The sequence below is a fragment of the Hemiscyllium ocellatum genome, chromosome 1, assembly GCF_020745735.1.
Source record: "Hemiscyllium ocellatum isolate sHemOce1 chromosome 1, sHemOce1.pat.X.cur, whole genome shotgun sequence".
Taxonomy (NCBI): domain Eukaryota; kingdom Metazoa; phylum Chordata; class Chondrichthyes; order Orectolobiformes; family Hemiscylliidae; genus Hemiscyllium; species Hemiscyllium ocellatum.
The window spans coordinates 96,692,632-96,706,916 of record NC_083401.1 but is presented as its reverse complement, the minus strand read 5'-3'; the positions used below and the strand labels follow the sequence as shown (position 1 = coordinate 96,706,916).

At 42.4% G+C, this 14,285-nt stretch overlaps 1 protein-coding gene across 4 annotated transcripts in view; it reads right to left on the bottom strand.

Moving 5' to 3' along the window:
• usp46 (ubiquitin specific peptidase 46) overlaps positions 1-13,945 on the bottom strand; it is a 99,842-nt gene extending 85,897 nt beyond the window's left edge. For all 4 annotated transcript variants that reach the window (XM_060824230.1, XM_060824239.1, XM_060824221.1 and 1 more), the window contains exon 1: positions 13,545-13,945. In XM_060824230.1, the coding sequence (XP_060680213.1) occupies positions 13,545-13,580 (36 nt within the window). In that variant the 5' untranslated portion in view covers positions 13,581-13,945. The remainder of the gene's footprint in view (positions 1-13,544) is intronic.
• Positions 13,946-14,285: the final 340 nt, after the last annotated feature.

The window sequence follows — 14,285 nt, the reverse complement described above, 5'->3', positions numbered from 1 at the left end:
AGCAGGGCCTGCCAACCCAACCCTTGTGAGATCTAACTCACCCAAGTTTCACAGCATATCTGTTTTCTCTTCCTCCTGCAGTATTGACACTTGTGTAACCTTCCAAACTCATGACCACTTCTATCTGGAAAGACAAGTGCAGCAGATACATAGGAACACCACAACCTGCAAGTCTACCTCCAATCCACTCAACATTCTTAGACATATATTGCTGTACATTCACCATCACTGGGTAAAATCCTGAAATTAGCTCCCTAATAGCATTGTGGTTCAAGAAGGCAGCTCACCACCACCTTTACAAGGGCAACTACAGATAGGTAATAAATGCTGATCCAGCCAGCGACATCCTCGTCCCACGAGTGAATGTAAACAGAACACACTCAGTGTGATATCGCCCATTGGCCAGCAACACTCTGAGACAGGACTTACCCCAGGACACAGAGAAAGGTCTCATCTCATTTCAACTAAAGGGCTATCACTCAAAGTTAAGGCAGAGTGAGGCAGTTAAGCAGATGCAGTGTCATCCCAAACGTATGAAGGAATGTGTGTAGCCAATCTCAGCATGTAATCCAGCTCAGTATGGTGTCCCAAGATTTTCATTTTTGAGGGGTTAAAAAAAAAAGAGGGTGGGGGAGATGTGGAGGGGAACAGATTTTACAGAATCAGCTACATACTTCAGCACGAAACCTTGATGCCCCTACTGCAGGGTGTAACGCAAAGATAAAGTACGTTGGCCCTTATGCCGGTCTGTACCTAGGTCACACTATTTGTGATTATATGCCTCTAGTACTCACTCAGTCTTTTACATCCTACTTTCAATATAAAGTTAACAGCAAACAAGAATGGAGAAAGACCACAAAAAGCTACAGAAGAGAGATTTGGGAGTTCTCATCCATGAATCACAAAAAGCTAGCATTCAAGTTCAACTTGTAATAGAGAAGGCAAATGGAATGTTGGCATATATTTCAAAAGAAACAAAATATAAAAGTAGGGAGGCTTTGCTAAAACTATAGTCTGACAGTGGCACTAGTCAGACCTCAGTTGGAATACGGAGGACAGTTTTGGTCCCTTATCTAAATAAATATATACTGGCATTGGAAATAGTCCAAAAGTTCAGCTAGCTGATACTAGAGGAACTGTTTTATGTGGAAAGAGTGAGTGAATTGGGTCCGTACTCTTTGAAATCTAGAAGAATAAGGGGCAACCTTGTTGAAACATAAAAAGACCTTGAGAGGACTTGAAAGGGTCGACATGGAATGGTTGTTTTCCATTTCTGGGAGAGTCTGGAACAAGAGTGTATAATCTCAGACTAAAGGATCAACATTTCAAACAGAGATGAGGAATTTCTTCTCTAAGAAGTTTGTGAATCAGTAGCATTCTTTACCACAGGGGTCTTTATGTATATTCAAAGCTGAGATAGACAGATTTTTAAAAACAGTAAGTAAATCAAGGGATATGGGAAAAAGACAGGAAAGTGGGAGTTGAGGATTCAGATCAAACATGATCTCAGAGGATGGTAAAGCAGATTCAACAGGCAAAATGGCCTACTTCTGTTCTGATGGCTTACGACCATATTTAATTTCTGAAAAGGCTAGTCTCAGCAAATGAGTGCAATAAAAGCAAAACCAACGTAATGTGAAATATTTCCATGTGAATTTAATTTTTGAAAATATCTGCACCTTTCTGCTTTCATGTTAATGGCAATGGAGATGGACAATGAAGTTATGACTGTGACAAAAACAACCTCCTGCTTTGGTAAGGAGGCTATTTTATAACCCAACACCACTTGCTGCATTTTCAGCTAACAGTATGCTTCACTACAGAAAAGTTTCCTCCATCATGTGATTACACCTCACATGCATGCTGCCAAAAGTTCAACTTTTGATTATAATCACAGTGGAAATGGAGGGAAAAAAAAACAAGTGTACAGAAGTGAGGGACACTTTCAGCCAGGAGTGGCTCACTGCCAACATTTTCCCAATCACCAATCTATACACACAACTAGGAAATACTGTAAAAAAAGACATCTGCAATAGAAGACTTTGAAAAAGACAGAATGAACATGAACAAGGATCAGACACCTTTCTTTCATTCCAAAAGAGAGCTATATTTCAACATCAATAGCAAAGAAGTGACTTTATGTGCAAAAAAGGTACAGCACAGAATCTCACCATACCAACAAGAGCCATTCCAACCTCTCATCACCTAGCATGAACTGGCATAACCTTTGTGCGTTTTTCCATGATGTACATGATCCCACTACGCAATCGTGACAGATTTCTGTATAATATTTAATCAATTTGTTCCATGTTTATAAACACTTGTTGTGTTGTTTCCCTGGTGCCAGGATCAAGGATGTCTCAGAGAGGGTGCAGAATATTCTCATGGGGGAGAGGGGCCGCAGGAGGTCATTGTCCACATTGGAACCAGGGAGATAGTGAAGAAAGAGATCAATCTGACATGGGTACAGCTGAGAACAGAAGTGAGTCAAACAAACAAACAAACAAGTCAGGGCAGCCAGGGACATGCTAGGACTAATAAATTAAACTGCAGTTATTTCAATGCAAGGGGACTAACAGGGAAGGCAGATGAACTCAGGGCATGGTTAGGAATATGGGACTGGGATATCATTGCAATTACAGAAACATGGCTCAGGGATGGGCAGGACTGGCAGCTTAATGTTCCAGGATACAAATGCTACAAGAAGGATAGAAAGGGAGGCAAGAGAGGAGGGGGAGTGGCATTTTTGATAAGGGATAGCATTACAGCTGTGCTGAGGGAGGATATTCCTGGAATACATCTAGGGAAGTTATTTGGGTGGAATTGAGAAATAAGAAAGAGATGATCACCTTATTGGGATTGTATTATAGACTCCACAATAGTCAGAGGGAAATTGAGAAAATCTTGGAAGGAGATTTCAGCTATCTGTAAGAATAATCCGGTAGTTATGGTAGGGGATTTTAACTTTCCAAACATCAACTGGGACTGCCATGGTGTTAAAGGTTTAGATGGAGAGGAATTTCTTAAGTGTGTACAAGACAATTTTCTGATTCAGTATGTAAATACACCTACTAGAGAACATGCAAAACTTGAGCTACTCTTGGGAAATAAGGCAGGGCAGGTGACTGAGGTGTCAGTTGAGGAACACTTTGGGGCCAGCAACCATAATTCTATTCATTTTAAAATAGTGATGGAAAAGGATAGACCAGATCTAAAAGTTGAAGTTTTAAATTGGAGAAAGGTCAATTTTGACAGTATTAGGCAAGAACTTTTGAAAGCAGATGTTCGCAGGTAAAGGGACGACTGGAAAATGGAAAGCCTTCAGAAATGAGATAACAAGAATCCAGAGAAAGTATATTTCTGTCAGGATGAAAGGGAAGGCTGGTAGGTATAGAGAACACTGGATGACTAAAGAAATTGAGGGTTTGATTAAGAAAAAGAAGAAAGCATTTGTCAGGCATAGACAGGATAGAGCTGAAAATGTGTTGCTGGAAAAGCGTAGCAGGTCAGGCAGCATCCAAAGAGCAGGAGAATCGACGGTAAGGGCATGAGCCCTTCTTCAGAAAAGATCGAGTGAATCCTCAGAAGAGTCAAGGAAGTAGGAGTATACTTAAGAGGCAAATCAGGAGGGCAAAACCGGGACATGAGATAGCTTTGGCAAATAGAATTAAGGAGAATCCAAAGGTTTTTTACAAATACATTAAAGGACAAAAAGGTAACTAGGGAGAGATTAGGGCCCCTCAAAGATCAGCAAGGCGGCCTTTGTATGGAGCCACAGAAAATGGGGAAAGATACTAAGTGAATATTTTGCATCAGTATTTACCGTGGAAACAGATATGGAAGCTATAGGGAAATAGATGGTGACATCTTGCAAAATGTCCAGATTACAGATGAGGAAGTGCTGGATGTGTTGAAATGGTTAAAAAGGTGGATAAACCTGAAAAATGTGTTGCTGGAAGAGCGCAGCAGGTCAGGCAGCATCCAAGGAGCAGGAGAATCGAGCAGGAATCTGAAGAAGGGCTTATGCCCGAAACGTCGATTCTCCTGCTCCTTGGATGCTGCCTGACCTGCTGCGTTTTTCCAGCAACACATTTTTCAGCTCTGATCTCCAGCAGCTGCAGTCCTCATTTTCTCAAAGGTGGATAATTCCCCAGGACCTGATCAGGTGTACCCGAGAACTCTGTGAGAAGCTAGAGAAGTGATTGCTGGGTCTCTTGTTGAAATATTTGTAGCATCAATAGTCACAGGTGAGGTGCTGGAAGACTGGAGGTTGGCAAACGTGGTGCCACTGTTTAAGGAGGGCAGTAAAGACAAGCCAGGGAACTATAGGCCAGTGAGCCTGACCTCAGTGGTGGGCAAGTTGTTGGAGGGAATCCTGAGGGACAGGATGCACATGTATATGGAAAGACAAGGTCTGATTCAGGATAGTCAACATGGCTTTGTGCGTGGGAAATCATGTCTCACAAACTTGATTGAAGTGACAAAGACGATTGATGAGGGCAGAGCAGTAGATGTGATCTATATAGACTTCAGTAAGGCGTTCAACAAGATTCCCCATGGGAGGCCAATTAGCAAGGTTAGATCTCATGGAATACAGGGAGAACTAGCCATTTGGATACAGAACTGGCTCAAAAGGTAGAAGACAGAGGGTGGTGGTGGAGGGTTGTTTTTCAGACTGGAGGCCTGTGACCAGTGGAGTGCCACAAAGATCAGTACTGGGCCCTCTGCTTTTGGCATTTACATAAATGATTTGGATGCGAGCATAAGAGGTACAGTTAGTAAGTTTGCAGATGACACCAAAATTGGAGGTGCAGTGAAGAGGGTTGGAGACAAGGGTTGCCTTGGATTAAAACAGGATCTGGACCAGATGGGCCAATGGGCTGAGAAGTGGCAGATGGAGTTTAATTCAGATAAATGCGAGGTGCTGCATTTTGGGAAGACAAATCTTAGCAGGACTTATACACTTAATGGTAAGGTCCTAGGGAGTGTTGCTGAACAAAGAGACCTTGGAGTGCAGGTTCATAGCCCCTTGAATATGGAGTCGCAGGTAGATAGGATAGTGAAGGCGGCGTTTGGTATGCTTTCCTTTATTGGTCAGAGTATTGAGTACACGAGTTGGAAGGTCATGTTGCGGCTGTACAGGACATTGGTTAGGCCACTGTTGGAATACTGCGTGCAATTCTGGTCTCCTTCCTATCAGAAAGATGTTGTGAAACTTGAAAGGGTTCAGAAAAGGTTGACAAGAATGTTGCCAGGGTTGGAGGATTTGAGCTCCAGGGAGAGGCTGAACAGGCTGGAAAGTCAGAGGCTGAGGGGTGACCTTATAGAGGTTTACAAAATTATGAGGGGCATGGATAGGATAAATAGACAAAGTCTTTTCCCTGAGGTCGGGGAGTCTAGAACTACAGGGCATAGGTTTAGGGTGAGAAGGGCAACTTTTTCACGCAGAGGGTAGTATGTGTATGGAATGAGCTGCCAGAGGATGTGGTGGAGGCTGGTATAACTGCAACATTTAAGAGGCATTTGGATGGGCATATCAATAGGAAGAGTTTGGAGGGATATGGGCCGGGTGCTGGCAGGTGGGATTAGATTGGGTTGAGATATCCGGTCAGCATGGACAGATTGGACCGAAGGGTCTGTTCCCATGTTGTACATCTCTATGACTTGACTAAGTGAACCCGTGGTAAGTACTTCAATTGATCGAGTCTATTTAATTCATGTATCCTTTATCTTTTTAAGAATAAAGTAGAAACTGATTTATCTTGATCTAAAATGTTAAACCGATATCAACAAATTTAGTTTCATTAACAATAAGTAATAACCCATTGGTACACAGCTGAGAACTTTTGCTTGTACAGCCCAAAAGACGTAATTCATGTTTTTACATAATAAAAACAATCACTTTTCAATTGCACTTTTTATTTTAATACACCACAAGTCTTTTCCTTGCTGTGGTGTTCAAAATTAGTCAAATCCTTTTGCAACTCCTTTTAGAAAGTCTTCAAACACTTTGTGATCTCAAATCTGACAAAGCAGAAACTGTTGAAAAACGAAACAATAACCAAATGAAACAGAGACCCTTAGTCTGCTGGTGGAAGGATAGAATGCACAAGAATTTAACCAAAAAATTAAAATACTCCACTATCTTTCTGAAATGCACCTCACTGTTCTTAATTGAGTAAAACCACATATTTACCCGAATTAAGTATTTAAGCCTCTTTTGTAGCAGATCTCTGTCCATTTTGTGGCTCTATTGTGACTTGCTCAAAGCCTGTACTCAAGATCTGTACTAATTGTCAATACAGTAAGGAGCTGCTTTGTTCAGGCTTTCCAGAAAACCCTGACAGACTGGTTCCAGCAATTAAAGGTAAAAACAATGACTGCAGATGCTGGAAACCAGATTCTGGATTAGTGGTGCTGGAAGAGCACAGCAGTTCAGGCAGCATTCGAGGAGCAGTAAAATCGACGTTTCGGACAAAAACCCTTCATCAGGAATAAAGGCAGAGAGCCTGAAGCATAGAGAGATAAGCTAGAGGAGGGTGGGGGTGGGGAGAAAGTAGCATAGAGTACAATAGGCGAGTGGGGGAGGGCATGAAGGTGATAGGTTGAGGGTGGGGGGGGTGGAGTGGATAGGTGGAAAAGAAGATAGACAGGTCGGACAAGTCATGGGGACAGTGCTGAGCTGGAAGTTTGGAACTGGGGTGAGGTGGGGGAAGGGGGAAATGAGGAAACTGTTGAAGTCCACATTGATGCCCTGGGGTTGAAGTGTTCTGAGGCGGAAGATGAGGCGTTCTTCCTCCAGGCATCGGGTGGTGAGGGAGCGGCGGCGAAGGAGACCCAGGGCCTCCATGTACTCGGCAGAGTGGGAGGGGGAGTTGAAATGTTGGGGCACAGGGCGGTGTGGTAGATTGGTGCGGGTGTCCTGGAGATATTCCCTAAAGCACTCTGCTAGGAGGCGTCCAGTCTCCCCAGTGTCGAGGAGACCGCATCGGGAGCAACGGATACAATAAATGATATTAGTGGATGTGCAGGTAAAACTTTGATGGATGTGGAAGGCTCCTTAAGGGCCTTGGATGGAGGTGAGGGAGGTGGTGTGGGCACAGGTTTTGCAGTTCCCGCGGTGGCAGGGGAAGGTGCCAGGATGAGAGGGTGGGTTGTAGGGGGGCGTGGACCTGACCAGGTAGTCACAGAGGGAACGGTCTTTGCGGAAGGTGGAAAGGGGTGGGGAGGGAAATATATCCCTGGTGGTAGGGTCTTTTTGGAGATGGCGGAAATGTCAACAGATGATTTGATTTATGCAAAGGTTGGTAGGGTGGAAGGTGAGCACTAGGGGCGTTCTGTCCTTGTTACGGTTGGAGGGGTGGGGTCTGAGAGCGGAGGTGTGGGATGTGGATGAGATGCGTTGGAGGGCATGTTTAACCATGTGGGAAGGGAAATTGCGGTCTCTAAAGAAGAAGGAGGCCATTTGGTGTGTTCTGTGGTGGAACTGGTCTTCCTGGGAGCAGATACGGCGGAGGCGGAGGAATTGGGAATATGGGATGGCATTTTTGCAGGAGGTAGGGTGGGAAGAGGTGTAATCCAGGTAGCTGTGGGAGTCGGTGGGTTTGTAAACAATGTCAGCGTCAAGTCGGTCGTCATTAATGGAGATGGAGGGGTCCAGGAAGGGGAGGGAGGTGTCAGATGGTCCAGGTAAATTTAAGGTTGGGATGGAATGTGTTGGTGAAGTTGATGAATTGCTCAACCTCCTCGCGGGAGCACGAGGTGGTGCCAATGCAGTCATTAATGTAGCGGAGGAAGAGGTGGGGAGTGGTGCCGGTGTAATTACAGAAGATCGACTGTTCTAAGTAGCCAACAAAGAGACAGGCATAGCTGGTGCCCATATGTGTGCCCATGACTACCCCTTTGGTTTGGAGGAAGTGGAAGGATTCAAAGGAGAAATTGCCAAACGAATGGGAGTGTTGGTGGAAGGGTACTTTTGGGGACGTCGGGAGAGGAAAAAACAGAGGGCTTGGCGGCCCTAGTCATGGCAGATAGAGGTATAGAAGGATTGGATATCCATGGTGAAGATGAGGCATTGGGGGCCGGGGAAACGGAAGTCTTGGAGGAGGTGGAGGGCGTGGGTGGTGTCTCGAACGTATGTGGGCAGTTCCTGGACTAGAGGGGACAGGTCAGTGTCAAGGTAGGTAGAGATGAGTTCAGTGGGACAGGAGCATGCTGAGACCATGGGTTGGGCAGGGTGGTCAGGCTTGTGGCTCTTGGGAAGGAGGTAGAACCAGGCAATGCGGGGTTCCCGGACTATGAGGTTGGAAGCTGTGGGTGGGAGATCTGAAGTGATGAGGTTCTGTATGGTCTGGGAGATGCCTTTATTCCTGATGAAGGGCTTTTGCCCGAAATGTTGATTTTACTGCTACTCGGATGCATCCTGAACTGCTGTGCTCTTCCAGCACCACTAACCCAGCAATTAAAGACTTTGCGATACCAGCTTGCAAGACAATCTAATATCAATTCTCACAATAAATTATAATGAGAATCATAACATCTAAAATAGCACAGGTTACAAATTTCAGAAATTTTCAAGTATATCAAAATAAATATCAGCCGCTATAATAGTAAATACGAAATGACACATTTTAGGTGGAAGGGTAAAAAGGAGGGACAAATGAAAAGATTGCTCAGTGGCAGGTGAATGCAGCACACATTGCGAGTTGGAGGAGTACAAATGAAAGCAAGATTGTTGAACTTAAAGAGATGGCAGTAATATTTAATTAATAAATAGTAATTTTATGTTGCATGTTGCAAAGAAAATGAAAACTCAGGTGTATGTACAGGAATAATTTATGTTATAGCTCTAAAAGAAGATGATTAGCTCATTTACTTATTGCCATTCTAGAGCAGTAAACTGAAGTTTAGTCAAAAATGTTTTGCTCACCAGAGGAAAAGCTGAAAAAGCTCCCCCAAACTTAAGAGCTCAGATATTCTTATTCACAACTCAATGGAGGCATTAAAATGTGTTTTTGATTGAAGTTGATGCATGTGCTTTGTACCTATTGGCCCATACTTTTTCTTTAATTCTGTCATGAAATTTGGGCATCAGCAACAAGGCCAGCATTTATCACCCATCCCCAACTATCCAAGATATATTTAAGAGTCAGAGTCGTAGCCAATCACAATGCCGTGGCTCTGGAATCACATGTAGACCAGAATAGATCAGGAGGCAAACTTCCTTCCCAAAGGACATTCCTATGGCAAATAGGTTTTCAGGATAAGAGACAATGGTTACATGGTCATCATCAGTCCACCTTTATTTTCTAAAAGCTTGAATTTTGATTGACCTCAACTTCTACCAGTTGCAATGATGGGATTTGAACCCATATACCCTGAACATGAGCATTGGGTGGCATAACCATTCTGCTACTACCCCCCCCCCCCGCCCCCCCACCTCCCAATTTACCAAACAGTCCAATCAGAAAAAAGGTGACACATTTAGTTAACCAGAAATATTGCTGCATTGAGGGGATCACAAATTTCATGTGTACCAGGAATGCAGAATACAACAATCAAATGCATCCTGAATAGCAAAGCCAAAATTTGAAAATGTCATGTTCCCACCTTCAACAATCACAGTATATATTGAATGACCAAAATTTCAACTTTACCGTTTTAATTAAGTTTGCCAATAGGTCTAAATTCATGCTCTCAACTTACTACACTGTTCATACAATGACTTTTATTGCCTATAGTCCTGGGACAATAAACATACAATATTCCTCCAAACTCCTCCATTCCATAGCTGAATGAGAACCTGTATCGAATTATACATAAAAAGCCATAAATAATCCTATACCTTATAAAACACAAGCTTACGTGGTCCCAATGTACGTTTATCTTAAAGTAAACTTTAAAAACAGCCATTTTCAAAAAATATTCAAAATCTATATAAAATAACCAAGGTGAAGATAATTATACAAAAACTGACATTCCATGGGATTCATAAGCCATTAGCTCTTTTAGTTATCATACCTAAATCCATTATTAAAAGATAACTGACTAATTTTTTTCATTAGAAGTCACAACACCAAATTATAGTCCAACAGATTTATTTGGAAGTACTATTTTCGGACCGCTGCTCCTTCATCAGGTGGCTTTGGAGCAGGATTATAAAACACAGAATTTAAAGCAAAAGATCACAGTGTCATGCAACTGAAACAACACTAATCTTTTGCTATAAATTCTGTATGGCTTACGATCCTAATGACCCACAGCTACCCAATGAAGGAGCAGAGCTCCGAAAGCTGGTACTTCCAAATAAACCTATTGGACTATAACCTGGTGTTGTGTGATTTATTTTTAAACTTTGCCCATCCCAGTCCAACACCGGCACTTCCACATCCTGACTAATGAACACAGCTATAGGATGTGCAATAGATATATATGGTTGACAAATAAGGAACCCAGTTCAAGCTCATCTACATTAATTAATCCAGAAAGATCACATATCATCACAGTGCAATTGTCCATTGTTTCTTAAATAATTCTAGGATTTGCCCCCAATATTCTATCAAGAAACAAATTCAAAATGTTGATCACATTTTTGTTAGCAATCTCTGCATTTATGTCACTAGTTTCAATCTATTTCAGATGGTTAACAGAACTAGCTTACAACATATAACTGAATACTAACTAAATGTGTGACCTCAAAATTTACCATTCACATGTTCAAATTAAAGACATTTATTCCAGCCATGAAATTTAGTAATGAATGTAGCTATTTCACACTTCATGACTATTCATGCTGGCAGATAAAGAATTCTAACATTTTCAAAACTATAAACATTTCACTGTGTAAGAAATGAATATCAATTAATCTTTTGTTTTAAAAGTGTAAGTTTATTCTTTCATAGAAAAGTACAAAAGTATAGGTTTTCCTTTCTAAGACATACCAAGTATCCTGAAAAGGTCGACTAATGAAGTTCATTTTTGAGAAGGCAAAACATTTTTAATACAACTCAAAATGTACGAGTCATTTTTTTAAACTAAAAAAAACACATAGCCAATCAGGAGATTTAAGTGTTTTGAAACAGGGATCAATATCAGAAACATGACTTGTGCACACAGTATTGTGTTATGTCCCCCAGATCGCCAAAGAACTAGAAATTAGACATTGTATATGTTAACATACCAAGCACTGAACTAAAGTCTTGCCAATTTAATTCTTTGCTATAAATTTCAATATCCAAATAAGGTAGATGAGGCTCCAACCGCTATTTGATTTCTTTAATATGTCCTAACATTAAAAAGTATTATTTTCCCACACTGCTCCTTTGAAACAGAGAGATGTTAGCATTCCCATTCAAAGTAACAACAGATGAAAACGGGCGTTCATCCCATCATCTTCTAAACTGGAAGAAGCCCAATGGCATAAAATGAATAAGTGCCCTCGCTGCATTCAACAGGCTATATTATTAATACAATTTAAATTGATCACAAAATAATAATGCAGGCACAGTTTTTTTTAAACTCCTATCTCTAGCAAGAGCTTAAAGTCCCACAATCTGTTTAAGATCATAAGGCCATTAGCCCATTGAGACTGCTCTGCCGATCAGATCAGTGCTGATCTGATCCTCAACTCTCTGTATTTTCCCATAATCCTGAACCCCTTACTCATTAAAAACTTGTACAGCTCAGCTTTGAGAATACTCAGAGACTAGCCTCAATAGCTCTCTGCATTAAAACATTTCTCTCATTCACTATTGTCCAAAGAAATATCTCCTCACCTATGACTTAAATGTGTGGCCACTGATTTTGAGCTTCAGTTCTCTATTCCCAGACTATCCCTCAAGAACAAACAACCTTTCCACAAGTGTTGAGTACAGGGTTGGGAAGTCATGTTGCAGCTGTACAGGACATTTGTTAGGCCACTGTTGGAAAATTGTGTGCAATTCTGGTCTCCTTCCTATTGAAAAGATGTTGTGAAACTTGAAAGGGTTCAGAAAAGATTTACAAGGATGTTGCCAGGGTTGGAGGATTTGAGCTATAGGGAGAGGTTGAATAGGCTAGGGCAGTTTTCCCTGGAGCGACAGAGGCTGAGGTTTATGAAATCGTGAGGGACGTGGATAGGATTAATAGACAAAGTTTCTTCTCTGGAGTGGGGGAGTCCAGGGCATAGGTTTAGGGCGAGAGGAGGAAGATATGAAAGAGACCTAAGGGGCAACTTTTTCACACAGAGGGTGGTACGTGTATGGAATGAGCAGCCAGAGAAGTGGTTGGGGCTGGTACAAGTGCATTTGGATGGGTATATGAATAGGAAGGGTTTGGAGGCATATGGGCAAGGTGCTGGCAGGTGGGACTAAACTGGATTGGGATATCTGGTCCGCACGAACAAGTTGTACCAAAGAGTCTGTTTCCGTGCTGTACATCTCTATGACTATCTGCCCTGTCAACTTGCCCAAGAATCTTGTATACTTCAAGAAGGTCACCTCTCATTCCTCTAAACACGAATGAGTATACACCCTTCCTTGAAGAGCTTATGCTCGAAACATCGACTCTCCTGCTCCTCAAATTCTGCCTGACCGGCTGTGCTTTTCGAAAGCCACACTTTGTGACACTCATAAGACTGTTCCTCCATACCCAGGATCAGCTGAGTGAATCTTCTCTGGACTGCCTCCAATGCCAGTATCTTTCCTTAAATAAAGAGGCCATTCACAGTGATCTAGCTGTTGTCTGACAAGTATATTGTATAGATTTCGCAAGACCTCCCTTTTTTATGTCCATTCTCTTTGAAATAAAGACCAACATTCCATTTGCCTTCCCTATAACCCACTAAACGTGGATGCTGATTTTTTAACGTTTATGCATACGGATTTTTTGCCATTAGAACACTACACAAAATCTGTTCCAGTTCTTTTCCATAATCCAGGAATAGCTTAACCGATGTCCTGCAAAGTTTCTATAAAATAACTTCAATAATAGTTTTACTTAAATGAGAAACTACTTAAGCTAATACAATCTGCTTTCAAGTAAACAAACTTAATTCTACGGTTCTTCCACTTGCAGAGCTGAATATAGTCGCTTGAATGACCAATATTTCTTCCCTCTTGTTTTTGCGATCTGCGCAAACTAACAGATAAACAGATAACTAACAGATACATTTCCAAAAGTTAATTCATCAACAAAATGCACCATTATGCATATGCTAGAATTCTATAATTTCAAAGCAGTACACTTTCTACGTGTGTAAAGATAATTTCTACGTTAAAAAGAAAGTTTTCCTTTGAATGCTTTTTACATTAAGGTCCACGATGATCGCACGGCAGTGCTGGGTTTGAACTATTCAAGATGTCCATTTGTAAAACTCACAAACGCATTTCACAAAAACACAGCGGAATAGAACTTCAGTTCAGCTTTGGGACTGTTAAGTGGGATCTGTAAAGGTGAACTCTGATGGATTGACACGGCCATTTATCAGCACCGTAAACCTAATTCTCAACTGCATGCGCGCGTCTAACTGCGAGATACTGGGAAAAAAACCCCAGACCTTTACTCACCATATTACAAATTGAAGCGATGTTTCTGACAGTCATTAGTTTGCAGCCTGTGGTTCCTCCGCCATCTTTATTAAAATATAATAAACCCCGAGGTGGGGGCTCCAAGAAAGCAGGGGACGGGGAGGTGTATTCTCCAGCAGCCGACCCCGGGAGTCTGCCAGGCGGCCACACTAAGGTAAACAAGGCGCCGGACCCGGGCTGCACTCCCCAACCCCATTCACCGCCCAGTCAGCCCTCAAGCCGACTATTAACAGTTTGTGCTCCTGGTGCTGCTGTCCCCACTGATTCGCCATGTCGCCGGTTCCAGACACATGACAGCAACCCTCCCCGGGGGCTCGTGCTCCGGCTTGGCTTCGTTCCGCCACCCCAACGTCCGCAGCTCGAGTTCAGGATTCCGGCGCGGTGCGTGACAGCAGGAAACGACCTTCTGATTGCCACCCCAGCCATCCATTCACAACACAGACTCAACTGTCCATCAGGGCAGCGTAAGTGGCGTCCAACCAATCAATATGTGACACATGCCCCGCCCTCCCCAGGGTTGGTCATCTCATACTTGGCCCCAGTCATTAACAGTTTGCTCGGAACGGGGAATGTTTGTAAATTTCAAGGTCAGCTCCGTAAATTGATGACTATATGTATCGGTACTTTAAATTGACAAATCGCATCATTTTCATGGGTAGAATGTAAATTTTCTTCGAATGGGTGACTTTTAGTGCTAAAATTATGACAGGGTTATGGACC